At 42.8% G+C, this 27110-nt stretch overlaps 1 protein-coding gene across 4 annotated transcripts in view; it reads left to right on the forward strand.

Moving 5' to 3' along the window:
* The window catches only part of LOC139385521 (RNA-binding protein Musashi homolog 2-like), a 494242-nt gene that overhangs the window by 455910 nt on the left and 11222 nt on the right, over positions 1-27110 (forward strand). For all 4 annotated transcript variants that reach the window (XM_071130644.1, XM_071130645.1, XM_071130646.1 and 1 more), the window contains exon 12: positions 19004-19201. In XM_071130644.1, coding sequence (XP_070986745.1) covers positions 19004-19201 — 198 coding nt within the window. The remainder of the gene's footprint in view (positions 1-19003; positions 19202-27110) is intronic.

Below are 27110 nucleotides of genomic sequence, written 5' to 3' on the forward strand. Positions count from 1 at the left end.
CACCTCACACACTCCCCTGGGTGCACTCTGCCTGCCTGCCAGAAGGTTTGTCCACACCCTACTACCCCCTCACTCCTCCTGTCTATGTCCTCTTCTCCCTCCATCCTTCCCTCTCCATTCTAAACTAGCTTCTCTCATCTCTTCTTCCTCTTTGCATATTCTGTCTGCTCTCACTTTCTTTCTTTCTTTCTTAATTTATTTCCTTTCTCTCTCTCTCTCTCTCTCTCCCTCCCCCTTCCATCCTGTCTTTATTAGATGTAGAGTGTTTTTATGTACAAAGATACAACCTGTCACGTATGTCTGTTCCTCCTGTTGTGCCTGATCCCTGACTTTAGTGCATGCCACCTGTAGTGGTCATGGTGGTGGACGTAGTCATAGATACTAGCTACTAGAGATGCACGATATATTGGTGAACATATCGGAATCGGCCCAGATGTCTAGTTTAACGCCGATGCTAAAAACTGATGTCAAAGCTACCGTGCATACCTACAGTTGAAGTCAGAAGTTTACATACAGTTGAAGTCAGAAGTTTACATACAGTTGATGTCGGAAGTTTACATACAGTTGATGTCGGAAGTTTACATACAGTTGATGTCGGAAGTTTACATACAGTTGATGTCGGAAGTTTACATACACTTAGGTTTGAGTCATTGAAACTTGTTTTTCAACCACTCCATAAATTTCTTGTTAACAAACTATATTTTCGGCAAGTTGGTTAGGACATCTACTTTGTGCACAAGTAATTTTCCCAACAATTGCTTACAGACAGATTATTTCACTTATAATTCACTATATCACAATTCCGGTGGGTCAGAAGTTTACATACACTAAGTTGACTGTGCCTTTAAACAGCTTGCTCGCACACGCTTTTTCAGTTCTGCCCACAAATGTTCTATAGGATTGAGGTCAGGGCTTTGTGATGGCCACTCCAATACCTTGACTTTGTTGTCCTTAAGCCATTTTGCCACAACTTTGGAAGTATGCTTGGGGTCATTGTCCATTTGGAAGACCCATTAGCAACCAAGCTTTAACTTCCTGACTGATGTCTTGAGATTTTTCTTCAATATATCCACATAATTTCCCCCCTCACGATGCCATCTATTTTGTGAAGTGCACCAGTCCCTCCTGCAGCAAAGCACCCCCCACAACATGATGCTGCCACCCCGTGCTTCACGGTTGGGATGGTGTTCTTTGGCTTGCAAGCCTCCCCCTTTTTCCTCCAAACATAACAATGGTCATTATGGCCAAACAGTTCTATTTTTGTTTCATCAGACCAGGGGACATTTCTACAAAAAGTACGATCTTTGTCCCCAACCGTTGTCTGGCTTTTTTATGGCGGTGGCTTCTTCCTTGCTGAGCGGCCTTTCGGGTTATGTCGATATAGGACTCGTTTTACTGTGGATATAGGTACTTTTGTACCTGTTTCCTCCAGCATCTTCACATGGTCCTTTGCTGTTGTTCTGGGATTGATTTGCACTTTTTGCACCAAAGTACGTTCATCTCTTGGAGACAGAACTCGTCTCCTTCCTGAGCGGTATCACGGCTGCGTGGTCCCATGGTGTTTATACTTGCGTACTATTGTTTGTACAGATGAACCTGGTACCTTCAGGCATTTGGAAATTGCTCCCAATGATGAACCAGACTTGTGGAGGTCTACAATCTTTTTTCTGAGGTCTTGGCTGATTTCTTTTGATTTTCCCATGATGTCAAGCAAAGAGGCACTGAGTTTTAAGGTAGGTTTTGAAATTCATCCACAGGTACACCTCCAATATACTCAAATTATGTCAATTAGCCTATCAGAAGCTTCTAAAGCCATGACATCATTTTCTGGAATTTTCCAAGCTGTTTAAAGGCACCGTCAACTTAGTGTATGTAAACTTCTGGCCCACTGGAATGGTGATACAGTGAGTTATAAGTGAAATAATCTGTCTGTAAACAATTGTTGGAAAAATGACTTGTGTCATGCACAAAGTAGATGTCCTAACTGACTTGCCAAAACTATAGTTGGTTAACAGGAAATTTGTGGAGTGGTTGAAAAACGAGTTTCAATGACTCCAACCTAAGTGTATGTAAACTTCCGACTTCAACTGTGTATGACGTAATGACGCCACGTAAAATTTCGCACTACACTTGCAAAACAGCATTCCTAACCTAGCCCACAATGTCTGCTGTGGGGATCGAGCCATCAAGAAGTCGAGCAGTCATTTGAAAGAGTAAGACAATTTCAGCGAGACAACTCAAAGGCGAAATCCATTAAAGCCAAGATAATGGAATTCATTGCACATGACAATCAACCGTTCTCTGTCGTGAGTGATGTTGGCTTTCACCGACTGGTTGAGCACCAGTACACACTACCAAGTGCGCTATTTTTCAGATGTTGCCCTACCGGAGTTACACAGTAATAGCGTCACTGTTGTTAGCTTCACAACATACATACTATGGAACTCCGTTTAGGTCTGCGTGTCAAAAAAGATACAGTAGCACTGTCAAAGCTGTTCAAAAAAGTCTGCAAACAAGCAAACACCGGCCACAAATGATGTGTTTACTATACCAAATTGGTAATAAAGTATCATTTGTTCGACTTCAACTTCTGGGGTAGCTAGCTTTAGCTTGGTACCTAGCTAGTACCAACACAACCAGCCTGAAAACAATGACCAGTAGAAACTGCAGTCATTTTCATTATTCTTAGCAATGATTTCGGAATCCTTGTGAGTAAGTATTAGCTAGGTTGCCACTTGTTGTTCGCCAATTGAAATTGAACTTCAGTTCATGAAAATGAATAGCTAGCCAGCTACTTAACTCTGTTTCCGAAAGCTAACGTTATAAGCAGCCAGCTAGCTTCATCTGGCTAGTGAGGCTCAACCGGACCGGGTTATGTGTTGTGAAGCTAGCCACAATAAGGATTAGGCACAATAGTGGAATTTGCGGTTTGCCTTCAAAAAACAAGTATGTCATTGACAGTGATGCAAATGAATACAAATAGGAGAATTATACTTTTATTTTGAAGGCTAACTGCAAATTCCACTATTGTGGTTAATCTTTAATGTGGCTAGCTTCACATAGATGGGTCCAACCATCATTAATCAAATAAGAACTGTCTTATAGATTTGGGTTATTTTTGATGATGACACTTAGCTATATAGTTAGCTAGCTAACTATATAGCTACTGAAACAGATGTCGTTTTGCTATGTTTTTGGGGATGAACATTGTTTGCATCCATGAGCTAGCTAGCTTTTCTTTATGACCAGCACTGTAGGTGCGTGAGATAACTTTACCAGCATCGTAGCATTCGTATCGATGAATCGTTGTAACATATGAAATACAAGTGATAGTGTAATCAATGTGTAATAACTACGTCAAAAATGTATGAACGCATTAAATTATTATGTGATGTTCAGTTGTAACCGATGTGAAATGGCTAGCTAGTTAGCTTGCTCTGAGACCTTGAAGTAGTGTTTCCCCTTGCTCAGCAAGGGCCGTGGCTTTTGTGGAGCGATGGGTAACGATGCTTCGTGGGTGTAAGTTGTTGTTGTGTGCAGAGGGTCCCTGGTTCGAGCCCGGCGAGGGGACGGACTAAAGTTATACTGTTACACAGTCATGTTCAGGTCCTGATTGGTCAACAAGCTTATTTGACACATCAAATAGTGTTATTTGACACATCAAAGACCCAAACGGCGTTCCATAGAAATCCTGGTTGAGAGTGACATGACTGAACAAATGAACAACGAAACAGCACTGCAAGTAAGTGACTGAAATAGGTGATTATGTTTTACTGGCAATGGGGACACAGGTAAATGTCAACAAAATAACTTTTTGGTTAGTGTGGTGTGTGTGTGTAACCTTTATTTAACTAGGCAAGTCAGTTAGGAACAAATTCTTATTTACAATGACGGCTTGGACGACGCTGGGCGAATTGTGCTTTGCCCTATGGGACTCCCAATCACGGCCGGATGTGATACAGCCTGGATTCGAACCAGGGACTGTGGTGACGCCTTTTGCACTGAGATGCAGTGTCTTAGACCGCTGTGTCAATGTGTGTTTGTTAACTATTTAACTGTACTAGAATTTATTTTTTTATTTTATTTTTTTATTTAACCTTTATTTAACCAGATAGGCTAGTTGAGAACAATTTCTCATTTGCAACTGTGACCTGGCCAAGATAAAGCAAAGCAGTGTGACACAGACAACAACACAGAGTTACACATGGACTAAACAATAAACAAGCCAATGACACAGTAGAAAAAAGAAAGTCTATATACAGTGTGTGCAAAAGGCATGAGGAAGTAGGCAATAAATAGGCCATAGGAGTGAATAGTTACAATTTAGCAGATTAACACTGGAGTGATAAATGAGCAGATGATGATGTGCAAGTAGAGATACTGGTGTGCAAAAGAGCAGAAAAGTAAATAAAAATGTAAAATGTATTCTAGGTCGGAACCGTCCAGGGTGGTGATGGGCATGCGGGTGGGGGCAGCGAACGGTTGAAAAGCATGCATTTGGTTTTTACTAGCGTTTAAGAGCAGTTGAAGGCCACGGAGGGAGTATTGTATGGCATTGAAGCTCGTTTGGAGGTTAGTTAGCACAGTGTCCAAGGAAGGGCCAGAAGTAGACAGAATGGTGTTGTCTGCGTAGAAGTGGATCAGAATGTTTGAAAGGTCACTCAAATCTGCCACTAAAATGTTTAATATCGGCTATCAGTATCTGAGTTTTTGGCAAGGAAAATATTGGATATTGGTATCGGCCGAAAATGTAATACCGGTGTATCACTACTGTGTTCTTGTATGTACTGCTCCAAGCTGACATGCTATCCAGGATTCACTTACCGTATCTGCATGGTAGTTGTTGGTCTTTAGTCGTTCTTGATGATAAGCTCAAAAGCTGGTATCTAGGAGGGATCTGGAGCGTTTGAGGCTAAATGTATCCCCCCATTATTATACACAGATGGTTTGGTCATTTCCTCCAGGCAGACTCCTGTGTGATTACGACATTGATGTGATTTGTAACAGCTCAGAGCTGAAGCAGTGTGGCACTCTGGGACATGATTTCTATTCATGTGTCCCAGGCAGCTGACACACTGGTCCAACCAGTGACTGACCTCAGTTCTAAATGCAGCCTAAACATGCCCACTGGATAATTTAGTATTCCCTTGTCATTTGTTGAGGGGACGTGTCTGAAAAGTGAGGTTGAGTCGGAGGAGAATGGAACAAGACGCTAGCGTCTCTTTACCCGTCTTACAGTACTTCCTTCTCTCCCCATCTTTCTAGAGCTGCAGGTGATCATTCTATTCAGGTGATCGCCATCCCTCAATCAGTAACAATAATCTGAAATCTCCTGTCCATTCTGCCTTCTCTCTCCTACATGGGTCGAGCTTCCCCCAATCTCTATAACATCCCCCCTTCCCACCCCCTGATGGACAGCTATGTCAGAATCTCTCCAAAGGAAAACAGACTGTTCACTCAAACTAGGCCACCCCGACTCCCCTACCCAGAGCCCAGAGGGTGTGAAAACGAACCACGTAGCTCTCCAACACCTGTCTCCCCGCATGATGAAGATAGATATATGTGTCTGCCCAATTATACCCGGCTCCTCTACCAGCAGTCATCTACCAGCAGTCCCCTACCAGCAGTCCTCTACCAGCAGTCCTCTACCAGCAGTCCTCTACCAGCAGTCCCCTACCAGCAGTCCCCTACCAGCAGTCCTCTACCAGCAGTCCTCTACCAGCAGTCCTCTACCAGCAGTCCCCTACCAGCAGTCTACCAGCAGTCCTCTACCAGCAGTCCCCTACCAACAGTCCTCTACCAGCAGTCCTCTACCAGCAGTCCTCTATCAACAGTCCTCTACCAGCAGTCCTCTACCGGCAGTCTCCTACCAGCAGTCCTCTACCAGCAGTCCTCTACCGGCAGTCCCCTACCAACAGTTTTCTACCAACAGTCCTCCTTCTTTTCTCATGGTGTTTGTTTGCCTGTGATGCATGAAAGTGTGTGTGTATATGTGTGTGTGTTTGTGTGTGTATGTGGTCTGTGGATGTGAAAGCGTGTTGGATGAAGCTATAAGGGCTGCAGCGCTGTGTCTGTGGATGGATGGCAGTACTCCTCTTCCTGTGAACATACAGAATATATAATCTAGTAACTATCATAATTCCAGCCTATCAGAGCACAAAATGAGGAGCCATTATCTAGCAATTATTTATGAACTGCCATCGCAAGCTGAAAAGAACTTGTCCTTTGTTAATTAGTCACCTATTCGGTTAAGAAATGGTGTTTGAGACGGGGACTGAAAGCCACTCCAGGCAGAACAGAAAGAGAGCCTCATCTTTTCAAATGACATAGGTGGAAATGGAGCTAATTGCAGATGCTCTGAAATTCAAAGCTAATTTTGAAGCACATTTGACAAGTGTATTATTCACTTTTTCTGAAGAGATCTGCACTGCTCTGTGCCTGCACATGCGTGCACACTTGTGCCTGCCTGAATGGGTTTGTGTGTGTGCAGGTGTGTACTTGCAAGGTCAGTGTGTGTGATTGAATGAGACAGGGTTTTGTTTGAGAAAATAGACACACACACTCTGGGGCCCTCTCAAATGGATCCAGTGCCTCTGACAGTGTGGCCTGAGGCAGGTGATTGTGTGAAATGTTATTTCCAAGGTTGGCACCAGTCCTCCAGGCCACTTGTCAACTCTTCCACTATCTTTCTATGGAAGAGCTTTTTACATGTTTTTTCTCACTAACATCAACACAGAAATAGTGTGAATAATGTTGCTGACAGGACAGGTGTTAAGCGTTTCTCTCTCCATTAGGCACAACGTTTAGAAGACAGGCTTGGCAGTAGACCCAGTCATGTTAACGAAAGGGCTTTTCATTCATCATGACACAAAGCGGAAGCACATGCTAGCATTCTCCGTGACATTACCAGCATTTCAAAAGTTTTGAAATCACCCCTTGAAACATGAAATTAAAATCTTGACTGGAGGTGCTCATGTAGATAAATAGACTGGTAAACAGACTTGTGAAGAGGATGATGACAGTGATTTTGACAGACAGTAATGGTGATGACCATGATGGAAGTGGTCAGAATGGACTTCATCCGTCCTCTATACACACGGCATGCTGAGGAGAAGAGAAGAGGAGGAGGGTGATTATAATCATAAATGGTAACGCTCCCTCAAAGATCCACTCCGCTGAGCCTATATAGTCCCCATCCTGTTGCCACGGCAACCCAGAGCCACACACATTTGTTGTGGAGATGAGTAATGGCCCCCCAATTAAGAAGGTGTGTGTTTGGCAGGATGTTGGAGAGAAAGGCCACCTAGTCTTGATCGTTTGTTATTACTATATTATTTTGTAATTCTTGTTTTTAATAGATGCTACTGAAATGGGAGACTGTATCATGGTTGTCACACCACGGGGGGTGTTTGGTGACTATAGTGGCATTATGTTACTAAATGTGATGATGTAACTATAGTGTACAATGATTGTTGGCCATCGCTATTGTTTAGGGGTTTTCCTGGCCTCACATTAACATCCACTGAAGGGAAAGCACAGCACAATGATTCCCTGCGGCAACAAATCACCTCTATGTTTCCTAACATCTTGTAATGCTCCGGGTGTCGTGGGTGTGGAGTCAAATGCAGGAGACAGAGAGTTCAATGCTGCGCGTCTTTTAATCGCACCAATGCACCACAGGGTGCTCACAAAAACGTTATGTTCCCAAAACACAGGGAATCAAAATGTACAAATGGGAAACAACGTGCCTATACCGCAGAGCCGAAGGTTTACATAGAAATAATCCCGCACAACAACCAGGCGGGCCGGCTGTCTAATAAAGACAAACTAATTAAACATTCACAGGTGCTACCACTCAACATACAAGGAGGGGAAGGAAAAACAATCAGTGGCAGCTAATAGGCCGGTGACGACGACCGCCGAGCGCCACCTGCCCGGGAAAGGGAAACACCCTCGGTCGGACTCGTGACACATCTCATAAAAAGTGCTATTTATTTATTAATTTGTTGGTTTGTTTCATGTTTGTACCCTTTGATACATGTTGTGGAGCGTTATGTGTAATGGACTAGAGGACTAGATAGAGCCTGTGTTTAGCCTCTGTCATGTCATTATGTGTAATGGACTAGAGGACTAGAGGACTAGATAGAGCCTGTGTTTAGCCTCTGTCATGTCATTATGTGTAATGGACTAGAGGACTAGAGGACTAGATAGAGCCTGTGTTTAGCCTCTGTCATGTCATTATGTGTAATGGACTAGAGGACTAGATAGAGCCTGTGTTTAGCCTCTGTCATGTCATTATGTGTAATGGACTAGAGGACTAGATAGAGCCTGTGTTTAGCCTCTGTCATGTCATTATGTGTAATGGACTAGAGGACTAGAGAACTAGATAGAGCCTGTGTTTAGCCTCTGTCATGTCATTATGTGTAATGGACTAGAGGACTAGATAGAGCCTGTGTTTAGCCTCTGTCATGTCATTATGTGTAATGGACTAGAGGACTAGATAGAGCCTGTGTTTAGCCTCTGTCATGTCATTATGTGTAATGGACTAGAGGACTAGATAGAGCCTGTGTTTAGCCTCTGTCATGTCATTATGTGTAATGGACTAGAGGACTAGATAGAGCCTGTGTTTAGCCTCTGTCATGTCATTATGTGTAATGGACAAGAGGACTAGAGAACTAGAGGACTAGATAGAGCCTGTGTTTAGCCTCTGTCATGTCATTATGTGTAATGGACTAGAGGACTAGATAGAGCCTGTGTTTAGCCTCTGTCATGTCATTATGTGTAATGGACTAGAGGACTAGATAGAGCCTGTGTTTAGCCTCTGTCATGTCATTATGTGTAATGGACTAGAGGACTAGATAGAGCCTGTGTTTAGCCTCTGTCATGTCATTATGTGTAATGGACTAGAGGACTAGATAGAGCCTGTGTTTAGCCTCTGTCATGTCATTATGTGTAATGGACAAGAGGACTAGAGAACTAGATAGAGCCTGTGTTTAGCCTCTGTCATGTCATTATGTGTAATGGACTAGAGGACTAGATAGAGCCTGTGTTTAGCCTCTGTAATGTCATTATGTGTAATGGACTAGAGGACTAGAGGACTAGATAGAGCCTGTGTTTAGCCTCTGTCATGTCATGATGTGTAATGGACTAGAGGACTAGATAGAGCCTGTGTTTAGCCTCTGTCATGTCATTATGTGTAATGGACTAGAGGACTAGAGAACTAGATAGAGCCTGTGTTTAGCCTCTGTCATGTCATTATGTGTAAAGGACTAGAGGACTAGATAGAGCCTGTGTTTAGCCTCTGTCATGTCATTATGTGTAATGGACTAGAGGACTAGAGAACTAGATAGAGCCTGTGTTTAGCCTCTGTCATGTCATTATGTGTAATGGACTAGAGGACTAGATAGAGCCTGTGTTTAGCCTCTGTCATGTCATTATGTGTAATGGACTAGAGGACTAGATAGAGCCTGTGTTTAGCCTCTGTCATGTCATTATGTGTAATGGACTAGAGGACTAGATAGAGCCTGTGTTTAGCCTCTGTCATGTCATTATGTGTAATGGACTAGAGGACTAGATAGAGCCTGTGTTTAGCCTCTGTCATGTCATTATGTGTAATGGACTAGAGGACTAGATAGAGCCTGTGTTTAGCCTCTGTCATGTCATTATGTGTAATGGACTAGAGGACTAGTTAGAGCCTGTGTTTAGCCTCTGTCATGTCATTATGTGTAATGGACTAGAGCACTAGAGGACTAGATAGAGCCTGTGTTTAGCCTCTGTCATGTCATTATGTGTAATGGACTAGAGGACTAGAGAACTAGATAGAGCCTGTGTTTAGCCTCTGTCATGTCATTATGTGTAATGGACTAGAGGACTAGATAGAGCCTGTGTTTAGCCTCTGTCATGTCATTATGTGTAATGGACTAGAGGACTAGAGGACTAGATAGAGCCTGTGTTTAGCCTCTGTCATGTCATTATGTGTAATGGACTAGAGGACTAGATAGAGCCTGTGTTTAGCCTCTGTCATGTCATTATGTGTAATGGACTAGAGGACTAGAGGACTAGATAGAGCCTGTGTTTATCCTCTGTCATGTCATTATGTGTAATGGACTAGAGAACTAGATAGAGCCTGTGTTTAGCCTCTGTCATGTCATTATGTGTAATGGACTAGATAGAGCCTGTGTTTAGCCTCTGTCATGTCATTATGTGTAATGGACTAGAGGACTAGATAGAGCCTGTGTTTAGCCTCTGTCATGTCATTATGTGTAATGGACTAGAGGACTAGAGGACTAGATAGAGCCTGTGTTTAGCCTCTGTCATGTCATTATGTGTAATGGACTAGAGGACTAGATAACTAGATAGAGCCTGTGTTTAGCCTCTGTCATGTCATTATGTGTAATGGACTAGAGGACTAGATAGAGCCTGTGTTTAGCCTCTGTCATGTCATTATGTGTAATGGACTAGAGGACTAGATATAGCCTGTGTTTAGCCTCTGTCATGTCATTATGTGTAATGGACTAGAGAACTAGAGGACTAGATAGAGCCTGTGTTTAGCCTCTGTCATGTCATTATGTGTAATGGACTAGAGGACTAGATAGAGCCTGTGTTTAGCCTCTGTCATGTCATTATGTGTAATGGACTAGAGGACTAGATAGAGCCTGTGTTTAGCCTCTGTCATGTCATTATGTGTAATGGACTAGAGGACTAGATAGAGCCTGTGTTTAGCCTCTGTCATGTCATTATGTGTAATGGACTAGATAACTAGATAGAGCCTGTGTTTAGCCTCTGTCATGTCATTATGTGTAATGGACTAGAGGACTAGATAGAGCCTGTGTTTAGCCTCTGTCATGTCATCTACCCATTGGCTCTGTAGTGGTGTTCCCAGATGCGGTCTCCCTAATGGTGGTAGTATTGACACAACTCTTCTCCAGTGCTCCAGTCAGCCCAGCCTCACCAGGCGTAAGCTCTGCTGCTGGGGACGTGTTGAGGCTGCAGCCAGGGAGGGGCCCTGCAGATGTTCCACACTTCCAACACATTTGTCTGGCCGTACTAGAGACCGGCTGCTGAACACTGTCCATGTTAGGGCGGTGGTTGGGAGTTGACACAACTGTTGTATAGAGTTAATTCTCTCATTTTATGAGGTACTGTAATTAGAAATGCTTTATTTATACACATTTTTCAAATAGATAAGGAGGCATAGATGACAACAACTACCAAATACATAATAATAATAAAAAACAAATACATTCTCCATCAGAATGGACAGATAGACAGACAGAGGACATGCGTCGCTATAGGAACAGCAGGGCCCTGCCATTATTGTCCCAACCTTGATCTCTCCAATGCTGCTGTTCAATTCCTCTACGTTTTTCACTTCCACGCACTCAAAGTTAACAATTTGCATGTACAGAGCACAACAATCAATAATCTGTAGTCTGTAAACGGGAGCTTTTTACCTGCATTTTATTCCACATTTTACATAGATAGTGGTATCATGATCTCCCTGAATAATACAAGTCATTTTGCCGTGCTTTGTTAGATGAGACGTTCACGGCACCCGGGACACCGGCAGCCAAGGACTTATTTTCCATGTCAGTGCAAACAAAGCCGCCAGGTGTGTTTGTTGTAAGTGTGTGTGTGTGCGCACATGCAAGAGTGTTAATGTTGTATTTGTCTCCCTGTCATTCCTGCCAAGTTGTTCTCCCTAGTCTGTATTTAGGGGGATGCTTCTGCTGGCTGGCATCATGGCGGGTGGCCTGTGAGGGGAACAGAGTGTCAAAGGGAAGGGGCCAGGCGGAGGCCTCCTCCTCAGTGGGAACTAATGTGGGTGTTGGTGGCATGGCTCTGTAAAGGTCTTCATTTGTTTGTTGTTAAAGATCTAATTAGGAAGAAGAGAGGAAACAGAACGGGACGGCTAATTAGAGGGGAGCTCAGAAATCACTTTGAACCTCAAGGACACCCGGCTATTAGCGCTCACATAAAACGTTTATTAAAACCTAAGTGTGTGTGTGTATGTTTTGTTCCCTTCCTTAAATGATTAAAAACGCCTTGCTTGAGTGGGCGTCCCCCTCTTCTGGAGAGATGCGGAGTGGAGAGGGCCGGCGCATCCTGAACCCCTCTCTCTTTCTGTCTTCCATCTCCTCGACTTTTTAGACATCTGTCTTCTGTTGTCTCCACAAACATTCACTGCATACCTGTAGGACGACATTCACTGCATACCTGTAGGCCGACATTCACTGCATACCTGTAGGCCGACATTCACTGCATACATGTAGGCCTTCATTCACTGCATACATGTAGGCCTTCATTCACTGCATACATGTAGGCCTTTATTCACTGCATACATGTAGGCCGACATTCACTGCATACCTGTAGGCCGACATTCACTGCATACCTGTAGGCCTTCATTCACTGCATACCTGTAGGTCGACATTCACTGCATACCTGTAGGCCGACATTCACTGCATACCTGTAGGCCGACATTCACTGCATACATGTAGGCCGACATTCACTGCATACATGTAGGCCTTCATTCACTGCATACATGTAGGCCTTCATTCACTGCATACCTGTAGGCCTTCATTCACTGTATACACGTAGGCCTTCATTCACTGCATACACGTAGGCCTTCATTCACAGCATACACGTAGGCCTTCATTCACTGCATACACGTAGTCCTTCATTCACTGCATACACGTAGGCCGGCATTCACTGCATACACGTAGTCCTTCATTCACTGCATACACGTAGGCCGACATTCACTGCATACATGTAGGCCTTCATTCACTGCATACATGTAGGCCTTCATTCACTGCATACATGTAGGCCTTCATTCACTGCATACATGTAGGTCGACATTCACTGCATACATGTAGGCCGACATTCACTGCATACATGTAGGCCTTCATTCACTGCATACATGTAGACCGACATTCACTGCATACATGTAAACCGACATTCATGCATACATGTAGGCCTTCATTCACTGCATACATGTAGACCGACATTCACTGCATACATGTAGGCCTTCATTCACTGCATACATGTAGGCCGACATTCACTTTCATACATGAAGGTCAACATTCACTGCATACATGTAGGCCTTCATTCACTGCATACATGTAGACCGTCATTCACTGCATACATGTAAACCGACATTCATGCATACATGTAGGCCTTCATTCACTGCATACATGTAGACCGACATTCACTGCATACATGTAAACCGACATTCATGCATACATGTAGGCCTTCATTCACTGCATACATGTAGACCGACATTCACTGCATACATGTAGGCCTTCATTCACTGCATACATGTAGGCCGACATTCACTTTCATACATGTAGGCTGACATTCACTGCATACATGTAGGCCGACATTGTAAATAAGAATTTGTTCTTAACTGACTTGCCTAGTTCGATAAAGGTTAAATAAAACTTTCTTTTTTTTACATGAAGTGAAAGTATGTTTCGTTATTTTGGTCAGTCAGTAGAGTGAATGAGTACATTTGGATTTGAAAAGCAAAGGCTAGATAAGTACCGTAGGCTAAGTACAGTAATGTCAGTGTGCAAAGATAGGTTTTTATCAACACATTATGAGTCAGGAGACCTGTGGTCCATGTCAACACATTGTGTTTAAGCAGCATGGCTATTATAATAAACTGAAACTAATATGAAAACAAATCATAAAAAGCTATTTAGTATTTGCAGTGGCAATTTTAGTATGTAAATCATGGTGGGGCAAAACAAAAAAATGTTTTAGATGCATGCCAAAAAAGCCATTACACAACACTAAACAATACATTAATTGCACTATAACGTTGACAAATGGTGCCCACAAACTATTAGGGCCTACATAAAACTGTCCCATCAGCAGAGTCCCAACAGCAGTCCCAACACCTTACCACTGCTACACCTGGCTGTCAGCGGAGCCTTGTCTGCCAGAAAAACAGTTAATTCAGCCTCATTTACTGCCTTTTTAAAAAACAACGCTGATATGGCTGACTTGCTTAAAGAAATGAAGTTTCTACTGAATTTATGGTGCTTTCAAGACAACTTGTTGTTTTGAACATAGCAAAAGTCATGCTGGATTGACAGCATGGCCAATGTCGAATGTTTATCCTTTTATGATTTGAAAAGAGACCCTTAAACCCAGATTTGGACCACACACCCACTCCACTGAATAGCTGGTTAGTGATTGCTTTGCAATGCTTGCAGTTAGCCACTGGTTCCTTCTAAACCACTCGTTGTTGAATTTGTGATTTCCAACTTGTTGTGTAATGTTTATGTCCAATGGCCGATGAGCACCGATACGTTTTATCAGTGGCGTGCCTGGGGCCTGGGCCTTCAGTGAGGTCCTACACAGTCCCAGCCGAATTAATCCACCTCTTATTACCATCATTATGATGCCATGGCTCTAGACACTATACATTTAGACAGAAACGCAGTATAACCGGGCGTTGCGTCACCTTGAAATTGACATTTTTATTCAGAGAATTGCAGGGGAAGAGTACAATACCTTTTCATTGTGCAGCTTCGTTGCCCTGCGCGCTTGTTCGTTGAGCTGTAGATCCACTCGGGTGTCCCCAAAAGTTTTCAAAAGCACCATTGCTTGTAAGTGCCCAGCCGTACTTTGGTGTCTCGTTGCTGCCTTGGTTAGACAACTCAAGTTTGCAAAGCCAGTGTGGCTCCAAACACCAAATCGATCATAGGCATTAATAGGTATTCCCAGCAGTACAGTTTGCAGTGCTTCTCGGAGCCTGTGAGCCATTGGTAGCGCTCGTAGTTGGAACTTTGAAAGTGGCGAACGAACCCCTTTCCCGCCTGTGACAAGCTTTGTAGGCGTCGGCGTCGACCTCTCCTGACAATGTCTTTTCTTGAAAAGTTTGTCTTGAGAATGGGGTTATAATTATATCCTCGACCAAATCGATATCTTCTCCTCCTTCCGCCACTGTGGGTTGAAAAAAGAAGTAAATTAATTTGTTTATCAAATTCAGTTTCCTAGTTCTGAGGTTCTGCATAGACCTGCCCCTCAATATTGGTAATCCAATCAAAAGACGTGCACGCACTACGCCTGCTAGCTGGCTCCTGTGTAACACTGGAGCCAGCCAGCAGGCGTACAATGGCCAACTCTAAAGCTGATTGGTTGACACAAAATGTTCATTTACATTCACTTTAAGCTACAAGCGCCCGCACTGTTGATTCTGAAGGCCTGAGGGCAGATTTTAGACCCCTGGCAACACATGATGGCTGAATATGATTGGATAAAAGATCTAACATAAAGACCAGCCCTCCAAATCTCAACCTGGGGCCGGAAGTAGTGCAACCAAGAGGAAAGCTATGAAATGAAGAGTATAACGCTTACCCTGGGGAAAAATGTAATACGTATTTGTGGGAAAATATATATATTTTTTAATTATATTCTGATGATGTTTAGGCCAGCAGAGAAGGCCTTGCTGGCCCTGACGGCCCACCACTGCGTTTTATCTATAATCTCTCTTCATAATTTATTTTCATATGACAAGGACTGAAAAGGATTTGTCAGTAGATTGTCGACTTGATTCATGATGATGACTGCTAGCTTGCTAGCTAAGAAGCTAAGATTTTTAAAGTATGATGCTGACATGATCAGTCCAATCAAAGCTACGGTAGATATAACGTGATTAGACTTTTATCTGTGACCAATGACCTTCTCGGATGGGCACTTCTAATGTTACTGGCAGCATCCAAGGGGCTTGAATTTTCTAGCTTTCCCTGTAGATTTTGCAGTGACGTAGTGTCCCCATTAGTAACAGAACACTGCGCGAATCACGGCGAAACTAGAGAACATTACCAGCCCTTAAGCTCTGTATTTTCCGCTTGCTGCCCCACCACCACCACCACAGAAAGCACTGAGCTAGGCTGAAACACCTGCATTTTGGAGCTGCCTTACTCAAGAAAACAAAAAAGAGACCATGCCGCTTTATTTACTCAATAAATGTATTTTTACATTGTTTGCAAACTGATATGTGCCACAAATTAATGCCAAAATAACACGCAAAACCCCCCAAAAAAACAGGTGCTGCTCAAAACAGGCTCTGTCCTATCTGCTCTGAATGACAGGTCGCCACTGACAACACAAATCCACCTGCTCTGAATGACAGGTCGCCACTGACAACACAAATCCACCTGCTCTGAATGACAGGTCGCCACTGACAACACAAATCCACCTGATCTGAATGACAGGTCGCCACTGACAACACAAATCCACCTGCTCTGAATGACAGGTCGCCACTGACAACACAAATCCACCTGCTCTGAATGACAGGTCGCCACTGACAACACAAATCCACCTGCTCTGAATGACAGGTCGCCACTGACAACACAAATCCACCTGCTCTGAATGACAGGTCGCCACTGACAACACAAATCCACCTGCTCTGAATGACAGGTCGCCACTGACAACACAAATCCACCTGCTCTGAATGACAGGTCGCCGCTGACAACACAAATCCACCTGCTCTGAATGACAGGTCGCCGCTGACAACACAAATCCACCTGCTCTGAATGACGGGTCGCCACTGACAACACAAATCCACCTGCTCTGAATGACGGGTCGCCACTGACAACACAAATCCACCTGCTCTGAATGACAGGTCGCCACTGACAACACAAATCCACCTGATCTGAATGACGGGTCGCCACTGACAACACAAATCCACCTGCTCTGAATGACGGGTCGCCACTGACAACACAAATCCACCTGCTCTGAATGACAGGTCGCCACTGACAACACAAATCCACCTGATCTGAATGACAGGTCGCCACTGACAACACAAATCCACCTGCTCTGAATGACAGGTCGCCACTGACAACACAAATCCACCTGATCTGAACGACAGGTCGCCACTGACAACACAAATCCACCTGCTCTGAATGACAGGTCGCCACTGACAACACAAATCCACCTGCTCTGAATGACAGGTCGCCACTGACAACACAAATCCACCTGCTCTGAATGACAGGTCGCCACTGACAACACAAATCCACCTGCTCTGAATGACAGGTCGCCAATGACAACACAAATCCACCTGCTCTGAATGACAGGTCGCCAATGACAACACAAATCCACCTGCTCTGAATGACGGGTCGCCACTGACAACACAAATCCACCTGCTCTGAATGACAGGTCGCCACTGGCAACAAATCAAATCAAATGTTATTTGTCTCAGGTTTAGACCTGACAGTGAAATGCTTACTTACTAGCCCTTAACCAACAATGCCATTTTAAGAAACAATAAGTGTTAAGAAAGTATTTTCTAAATAAACTGAAGTAAACAATAAATACATAAAATAAAAACCACACCGAATTTGAGTTAAATAAAATTCTAAGCTTTGGCCAACAATCTAGTGAGGTTTTCAAGTACTAAATGGCAGGCAAATGCTGCCTGTTGATGGCAATGTTAAAATAAGCCTAGCTTGTGCATCACTATCACCAGCTGTCACTAGCTAACAAAATCAGCTAGGTAGCTAACTTGATTCTTCTTACATACTAAAGTTTAAAAGTATTGTATTGGTGTAAACTTGGGCGAGAGAGAGTTTCCTTCCACCGTATTTTTTGTACCAGTCTGTACTATTCCTTTTAAATCCAAGTCACATTGAGATTTACTTCATAATTTAAACCTAACCTAATCTAATGACTGACACAAGACCTTTGCCATGTTTAGTTGCCAAGCAGATAGAAATGCCATGAATAGAGCTGATGTGATTCCTTATTCTACATAGGCTATTTCTATCTGAACATTCCAAAACGTTGCGTCCTGCTAAACACACCCCTGATGAAAGTGACACAATTTTCTGAAACAAAAGAGTATAAAAACGAAATATAAATATTTTTATACAACTATAACTAAATAAAAACTAGCAAATCAGGTCTGAAAACTAACTGAAACTAAACAAATATAAAAACACAAAAGCATAATTATATAATATTTAAGTTTACAGTCCATTTACACAGATAATGCAGCTCTCTCTGAGTGTCAACGGAACGGAGCTGTGGGGACATAAGCTTTATAGTTTTATTTTACTAGGCAAGTCAGTTAAGAACAAATTGTTATTTTCAATGACGGCCTAGGAACAGTGGGTTAACTGCCTGTTCAGGGGCAGAATGACAGATTTGTACCTTGTCAGCTTGGGGGTTTGAACTTGCAACCTTCCGGTTACTAATCCAACTTCCAGTTACTAGTCCAACGCTCTAACCACTAGGCTACCCTGCCGCCCACTAGGCTACAAATGCCTTGTGTCCTCTCCACCACATCAGTAGTCCAGTACATTGTGGAATCTTGCCTGTGTCAAATCTAAAATGAATGAGGAATTGCTGTTCTAATCATATTGATTTATGAGCAGAAGCCCAAACATGAATAATAGATTTTCCTTCATCATTCTCCCGCTTATTTTAGGAGAATCTCATTTTGGTTATTTTTCACTCTTGAGCTCTTAGTGTGTGTATTTCTCACAGTTATTATGTGTGTGTGTTTTGAAGCGAGCAAGTGAAGATTACATGAACTGACCTGTTGTAAATTCTGCTAAAATTTACAACAGTTCTGCTAAAATTCTGCTAAAATTTACAATCATTTTTAGCCTGAGGCCACATCAGCTACACTAGTGTTAGGGAGCAGGGCTGGTGTGTGTGTAATGTAGTGCCCCTGTACCCAGTCTCTCATACCACATTACACACACACACTGCCAGTGGGGCAGCTGGGGGGTGGTGGGCGGTGGGGGGAAATATCATGGATGTTTGCTGTAGTTTGCCTTCCTCTTTACCACACCACAATTCCATGCAGAAAAACAACAACAACATAGCAATAAACCATTTTTTTTAAAAGCCATTACATTACTACAGTACTGTGTAAAATGTTTCCAAGATGATGGACATGCGTCCCATCCCATCCCATCCCATCCCGCCCCTCCCTCCCTCCCTCCCTCCCTCCCTCCCTCCCTCCCTATACTATACTCTTATCTCTCAGGGTTCCCAGATTATGGGTTCTATTCCGGGGCCGGGCCCAGTGACCTGCGGGGGCCGCCCTGCTCCTTTGCCGACTTTGGCTCCCTGGGGCCCCATGCTGCTCAGATGCTGCAGCACAGTGAGCATCATGCCACCTCCGCCTGCAACTCCCCTCTCCAGCACCACCTGCAGCACAGCCCGGACCCCTTTAAGAGCCCAGGTGTGTACCCCACTAACGTCTCCTTCAATCCTTCAATTAGTCAATGATGCCATTCAGATTCATGAACTCTAGTTAGGAATTATCAGAAGGCTATTGTGTGTGTGTGTGTGTGTGTGTGTGTGTGTGTGTGTGTGTGTGTGTGTGTGTGTGTGTGTGTGTGTGTGTGTGTGTGTGTGTGTGTGTGTGTGTGTGTGTGTGTGTGTGTGTGTGTGTGCGTGCGTGCGTGTGTGTGTGTTTGTGAGAAAGAAAGAGTGTAAAAGAGAGAGTGAGAATGTAAAAGAGAGAGAGTGTAAAAGAGAGAGAGAGAGTGAGAGTGTAAAAGAGAGAGTGAGTGAGAGAGAGAGTGAGAATGTGAAAGAGAGAGAGCGAGAGTGTGTAAAAGAGAGAGTGAGTGTAAAAGAGTGCGTGAGAGTGTAAAAGAGAGAGTGAGTGAGAGAGAGTGAGAATGTAAAGAGTGAGAGTGTGTAAAAGAGAGAGAGAGAGTGAGTGTAAAAGAGAGAGTGAGTGAGAGAGAGAGAGTGAGAATGTAAAAGAGAGAGAGCGAGAGTGTAAAAGAGAGTGAGAGTGTAAAAGAGAGAGTGAGAGTGTAAAAGAGAGAGAGAGAGTGAGAGTGTAAAAGAGAGAGTGAGAGAGTGAGAATATAAAAGAGAGAGAGCGAGAGTGTGTAAAAGAGAAAGTGAGAGTGTAAAAGAGAGAGTGAGAGTGTAAAAGAGAGAGAGAGAGCGAGAGTGTAAAAGAGAGAGTGAGAGTGTAAAAGAGAGAGAGAGCGAGAGTGTAAAAGAGAGAGTGAGAGTGTAAAAGAGAGAGAGAGTGAGAGTGTAAAAGAGAGAGTGAGAAAGAGTGAGAATGTAAAAGAGAGAGCGAGAGTGTGTAAAAGAGAGAGTGAGAAAGAGTGAGAATGTAAAAGAGAGAGAGCGAGAGTGTGTAAAAGAGAGAGTGAGAGTGTAAGAGAGAGAGAGAGAGCGAGAGTGTAAAATAGAGAGTGAGAGTGTAAAAGAGAGAGAGAGAGTGAGAGTGTAAAAGAGAGAGAGTGAGAGTGTAAAAGAGAGAGAGAGTGAGTGTAAAAGAGAGAGAGAGAATAAAAGAGAGAGAGAGTGAGAGTGTAAAAGTGAGAGAGAGTGAGAGTGTAAAAGAGAGAGTGAAAGTATAATAGAGAGAGAGAGATCGAGAGTGTAAAACAGAGAGTGTGAAAGAGAGAGAGAGAGAGATTAAGCAAGTAAAAGAGAGAGAGAGAGAGTGTAAAAGAGAGAGAGAGAGAGTGTAAAAGAGAGAGAGAGAGTGTAAAAGAGAGAGAGAGAGTGTAAAAGAGAGAGAGTGAGAGTATAAAAGAAAGAGAGAGTGAGAGTGTAAAAGAGTGTGAGAGTGTAAAAGAGAGAGAGAGTGAGAGTGTAAAAGAGTGTGAGGGTGTAAAAGAGAGAGAGTGAGAGTGTAAAAGAGAGAGAGTCTGAGAGTGTAAAAGAGAGAGTGAAAGTATAAAAGAGAGAGAGAGAGCGAGAGTGTAAAACAGAGAGTGTGAAAGAGAGAGAGAGAGAGATTAAGCAAGTAAAAGAGAGAGAGAGAGAGGTAAAAGAGAGAGTGAGAGTATAAAAGAGAGAGAGAGTGAGAGTATAAAAGAGAGAGAGAGTGAGAGTGTAAAAGAGTGTGAGAGTGTAAAAGAGAGAGAGAGTGAGAGCGAGAGTGTAAAAGAGAGAGTGTAAAATAGAGAGAAAGTGAGAGTGTAAAAGAGTGTGAGAGTGTAAAAGAGAGAGAGTGAGAGTGTAAAATAGTGTGAGAGTGTAAAAGAGAGAGAGAGTGAGAGTGTAAAAGAGAGAGAGAGAGTGAGAGTGTAAAAGAGAGAGTGAGCGTGTAAAAGAGAGAGAGAGTGAGAGTGTAAAAGAGAGAGAGAGTGAGAGTGTAAAAGAGAGAGTGTAAAATAGAGAGAAAGTGAGTGTAAAAGAGTGTGAGAGTGTAAAAGAGAGAGAGAGAGTGTGAGTATAAAAGAGTGTGAGAGTGTAAAAGAGAGAGAGAGTGAGAGTGTAAAAGAGAGAGAGAGAGAGAGTGAGAGTATAAAAGAGAGAGTGAGAGTGTAAAAGAGTGTGAGAGTGTAAAAGAGAGAGAGTGAGAGTGTAAAATAGTGTGAGAGTGTAAAAGAGAGAGAGTGAGAGTATAAAAGAGAGAGAGAGTGAGAGTGTAAAAGAGTGTGAGAGTGTAAAAGAGAGAGAGAGTGAGAGTGTAAAAGAGAGAGTGTAAAATAGAGAGAAAGTGAGTGTAAAAGAGTGTGAGAGTGTAAAAGAGAGAGAGAGAGTGAGAGTATAAAAGAGTGTGAGAGTGTAAAAGAGAGAGAGAGTGAGAGTGTAAAAGAGAGAGAGAGAGAGAGTGAGAGTATAAAAGAGAGAGTGAGAGTGTAAAAGAGAGAGAGTGAGAGTGTAAAAGAGAGTGTGAGAGAGCGATTAAGCAAGTAAAAGAGAGAGAGAGAGTGTAAAAGAGAGTGATGAAGAGAGAAAATAAAGGTGTTTATAGAGACAGAGAGGGAAACAATAACCATCAAAGGAATGTGATGCACTGTGTGCTGTAGTGTAACACCCCTGGCAGGATGCCTGCTATGCCCTGCATGCCTCTCATAACACTGATTTTGGAAATAACTTCAGGATATGTTTAGTTTAATATGTATGTATACATGGCTAATGGCTGTCTGTTGACTGACTGAAAGACAGACACCCCGTTCTTTTTTCACACAGTGATGGTGACCTAATGTACTGTAGGCATACATGTGTACTTATTCCCATATTCAGTTCAGCATACATTACAGTAGTGTCATTGTTAGGACCGGTTTTTGTTTAAGATATAGCAAGGTCAATATAAAAAATTTTTATCACACCCTTCAAATATTGATCTCCATCCCTTGCTTACCCACAATGCATCTTGTTTGTTGGTACAGTGCATTACTTTTTCATATAAGGTGATGAACCATCATTTATATGTTTTTAGACTGCTAATTTAAGTAAGAGAGGGAACTTGATGAGGAATTTGTCATACAGAACAAGTGACCACAAATTGAGCTTGCTTGTATTTGACTATAGTGAATATCATCATGAATAAGTTGAGCAAAAGTTCTGTGGCAAATTATTCCTGTTGGCTTGACATTATCTTACGAGATAATGTTTTGTTGCTGGAATGTAATATATTTTATGAGGAAAGAAGAAACAAAGATTTGAATGGGTTACTGTTATCATAGCTCATGCACAGCCAGTCTGAATGATCTAGCCTTCAGAAACACACACCGTACTCCTCTTTTTCCACTTCTTTTGTTGGTCCCTTAAAGCCATATTTCCTTGGATAAATCTAGACTGGAGCAGAAAGTGCTGGACATTTTATTGCAATGAGATTCTTTTTAAATCACCAAGTGTTCTAACCCCACAACTGTGTTCCAATGAGTGTAAGTCATGTGTAGTTATTAGTGGGGCTAACAGTGGGGTTTAAATACTGTAAATCCTGTTCAACATGGGAACGGCCAGGGGGATGTGCAGTTCAGCAAAGTCTAGCAAAAGTATGAGGAATCTAGCCTGCTGTATAAACAGAGATAGAGTGGGTAAAACAGCCATGTTAGGACTGGGTCACTCTGATAAGAACAGTGCAGCAATGTCACTCTGATAAGTTGTTTATTTCTCCCTCACAATGAGGCTACTCTATCTTTATAATTTCATTATGTAATCCGCTCCTGTTAGAGGGAGAAGGAAATATTTGATGTGTGTGTGTGTGTGTGTGTGTGTGTGTGTGTGTGTGTGTGTGTGTGTGTGTGTGTGTGTGTGTGTGTGTGTGTGTGTGTGTGTGTGTGTGTGTGTGTGTGTGTGTGTGTGTGTGTGTGTGTGTGTGTGTGTGTGTGTGTGTAAATGCGTTTTCTGCTCCCAAACAGTGATATCCATAGCTAATATTGTGTTTTTTTTTTATCATACGACACTTTTATGAGAGCACAGTTAGCCCTTACAACATCTTTCACAATCCAATCATCTATGGTGATCATGGAGGTGTATCTGTATAGCGTAGCCCACTTAGTTTATACTGAGATTTCATTTTGACACATATTACAATGTGTGGCTAAATCCTCCTCCATTCTCATCTAGACTGTCTCCTTTCTTGAGCTGGTTTTAATAACCCTTACCCTCACGAGTCTTCAGATCAAGCACATTAATAGACCTCCCTTTCAATCCACATCCGCACCAAGCAAAAGCTTCCAGCTGCAGTGGAAAACTGATTTAATATTCCTTTATTAATAGGAGTGTCACTGAGCGGCGCTCGGAGAGAAAAATGAGCAGACCTCGCCATGGGGGCCCGAGGTTCCCCGGATTTTTAATTTGAATATCTGCTCTTGTTTTTATTTATTTTAATTTGTCTTTTCAACACACTAAAACAGACGGTCACCTGGTGCTGAGCTGACTGCAGCAATGGCTCAAGTAGTCTAGACAACAATTAGAGTAATTTAAGCCAACCCCATGGTTCCTCTACTTCCCCTTTTCTTTTTTTATTTCCTGCTCTCTCATTTCTTCATTGCCATTATTATTGGTCTGGGATTTCTCCCCGGCGTCGTGTTCTACTTTTCAGAAGATTCTGTCTTGCTCTCTTTGCCCCTCTCGCTTTATAGCCGTAGTTTTCCTCACATACACTGCCAAGGTCATCTAGATTAGCTGTTCAGACTTTCGTCAGTTGGTTATAGTGGCTGTCTATCTTCCCTGCCCGTCATACATTAAACACACACACACTCTCTCTTCTCTCTATCTTCTCTCTCTCTCTCTCTTCTCTCTCTCTCTCACTCTCTTTTCTCTCTTTTCTCTTCTCTCTCTCTTGCTCTCTTCTCTCTCTCTCACTTCTCTCTCTCTTTTCTCTTGCCTCTTTCTCTCTCTCTCGCTCTCTTCTCTCTTGCTCTCTTCTCTCTCACTCTCTTCTCTCTCTATTTTCACTCTCCTCTCTCTCTGTTTTCACTCTCCTCGCTCTTCTCACTCTCTTCTCTCTCACTATCTTCTCTCTCTCTATTTTCTCTCTTCTCTCTCTATATTTTCTCTCTCCTCTCTCTTCTCTCGCTCTCTCTCTCGCTCTCTCTCTCTCTCTATATATATATATGTATATATATATATTTTCTCTCTCTATTTTCTCTCTCCTCTCCTCGCTCTCTTCTCGCTCTCTATATTTTCTCTATTTTCTCTCTCTCTCTCCTCTATTCTCTCTCTTCTTGCTCTCTTCTCTCTCTCTTCTCTCTCCACTCGCTCTCTTCTCTCTTGCTCACTCTCTTCTCTCTCGCTCTTTTCTCTCTCTCTCGCTCTCTTCTCTCTCGCACGCTCTCTTTTCCCTCTCTCTTCTTTCTCTCTCGCTCTCTTCTCTCTCGCTCTCTCACTCTTTTCTCTCTCTCTCTCTTCTCTCTGTCTCTCTCTCAAGCTGTCTTCTATCTCACTCTCTTCTCTCTCTCTCTCTCTCTTTCTCTCTGGAGGAGCTCTGATATGCAGAGTGCGGGTGGTGGGGTCCATTTCTCTGCTCTTTAATGTGCTCTCTCTCGCTCTCTCGCTCTATGCGGAAGGGCCGGCTGGGCTTGGTGGGAGGCTGCTGTGGAAATGTGACTCAATGATGCAGTCTTTTAGCAGGCATTACCCAGGACACCCTGTGTAATTTCCTGGCTGTCAGGCACCAGCTAGGCCTGATACCCCTGGCACTAAGGGAAAGATAATCACCATCATATATTTAAAGGAGGAGAGAGAGAGGGCCTCTCCTAGCGACAGGTGTTGATTAGATAGGGGGTGTTGTGCCCAAATCCCTGCAGCAATTTATTGTATGAAAGTGGGATTCATGAACGGGCAGTCATATTTGATGCTGGCGGACGCACAACGCAGCGCTAGACGGAGAGATGTGAAAAAGTGATAAGGAGAGGGACCCGCAAAGAGGCAGCTCACTTTTTCTCTGCCACGTTTTTACATCCTATAGGATCTTGAGATGAGCTCCTTCATCTGCTGTGTAGAGAGATAGCCTTCATATCTTCCCTTTATAGAACAGCTCTCGCACTGTCTTAAATCTACTCTATTATGTCGTTTGCATGGAATATGAATGCTTAGAGTACGTAATTGGAGAAAACTGGTCATGCATGAGCATCCTGAATTAGTCGTCTTTTAAAACCGTGTTTAGTTGGAGCTGGTCAGATGGCTTGTAGAATATGTATACATTTTGCATATGTATAGTACCAGTCAAAAGTTTAGACACACCTACTCATTCAAGGGTTCTTCTTTGTTTTGACTATTTTCTACATTGTAGAACAATAGTGAAGACATCAAAACTATGAAATAACACATATGGAATCATGTAGTAACCAAAAAGTGTTAAACAAATCAAAACATATTTTAGATTTTAGATTCTTCAAAGTAGCCACCCTTTGCCTTGATGCTGAGCACTTGATGCTGAGCACTTGTTGGCTGCTTTTCCTTCACTCTGCGGTCCAACTCATCCCAAACCATCTCAATTGGGTTGAGGTCAGGTGAGTGTGGAGGCCAGGTCATCTAATGCAGCACTCCATCACTCTCCTTTTTGGTCGAATAGCCCTTACACAGCCTGGAGGTGTGTCAGATCATTGTCCTGTTGAAAAACAAATGATAGTCCCACTAAGCCCAAATCAGATGGGACGGCGTATTGCTGCAGAATGCTGTGTTAGATCTGCTGGTTAAGTGTCCCTAGAATTCTAAATAAATCACTGACAGTGTCACCAGCAAAGCACCCCCACACCATCATACCTCCTCCTCCATGCTTCACGATGGGAACTACACATGCGTAGATCATCTGTTCACCTATTCTACGTCTCACAAAGACATGGCGGTTGGAACCAAAAATCTAAAATTTGTACAGATTTTCACCGGTCTAATGTCCATTGCTTGTGTTTCTTGGCCCAAGCAAGTCTCTTCTTATTATTGGTGTCCTTTAGTAGTGGTTTCTTTGCAGCAATTCGACCACAAAGGCGTGATTCACTCCTCTGAAAAGTTCATGTTGAGATGTGTCTGTTACTTGAACTATGTGAAGCATTTTATTTGGGTTGCAATTTCTGAGGCTGGTAACTAATGAACTTATCCTCTGCAGCAGAGGTAACTCTGGGTCTTCCTTTCCTGTGGCAGTCCTCATGAGAACCAGGTTCATCATAGCGCTTGATGGTTTTTGCGACTGCACTTGAAGAAACTTTCAAAGTTCTTGAAATGTTCCGTGTTGACTGACCTTCACGTCTTAAAGTAATGACGGACTGTCATTTTTGTTGTTGCTTATTTGAGCTGTTCTTGACATAATATGGACTTGGTCTTTTACCAAATAGGGTTATCTTCTGTATACCACCCCTACCTTGTCACAGCACAACTGATTGGCTCAAACACATTAAGAAGGAAAGAGATTCCACAAATTAACTTTTAACAAGACACACCTGTTAATTTAAATGCATTCCAGGTGACTACCTCATGAAGCTGGTGGAGAGAATGCCAAGAGTGTGCAAAGCTGCCATCAAGGCAAAGGGTGGCTACTTTGAAGAATCTCAAATATAAAATACTATTTGATTATTTGAACACTTTTTTGGTTACTACATGATTCCATGTGTTATTTCATAGTTTTGATGTCATCACTATTATTCTACAATGTAGAAAATAGTAAAAATAAAGAAAAACCCTTGAATGAGTAGGTGTGTCCAAAGTGTAACTGGTACTGTATATGTTTATACCAGGCTCCTCATACAAACATCACATTTAAACATTATTAATACGTTTCTGCTTGCGTTACATTCAATTTTAACTGGGGAACAAAGCATTGAGCTTAATTAATGTATACGTAAACTATAAACACTCTTCCTTCTTCCTCTCTGACATTATCATTTCCTGTTTAACTGTAGTGTATTGAGGTTTGTGTTTTGTGTTTTTCACCCCAG

The sequence above is a fragment of the Oncorhynchus clarkii genome, chromosome 27, assembly GCF_045791955.1.
Source record: "Oncorhynchus clarkii lewisi isolate Uvic-CL-2024 chromosome 27, UVic_Ocla_1.0, whole genome shotgun sequence".
Classification (NCBI taxonomy): domain Eukaryota; kingdom Metazoa; phylum Chordata; class Actinopteri; order Salmoniformes; family Salmonidae; genus Oncorhynchus; species Oncorhynchus clarkii.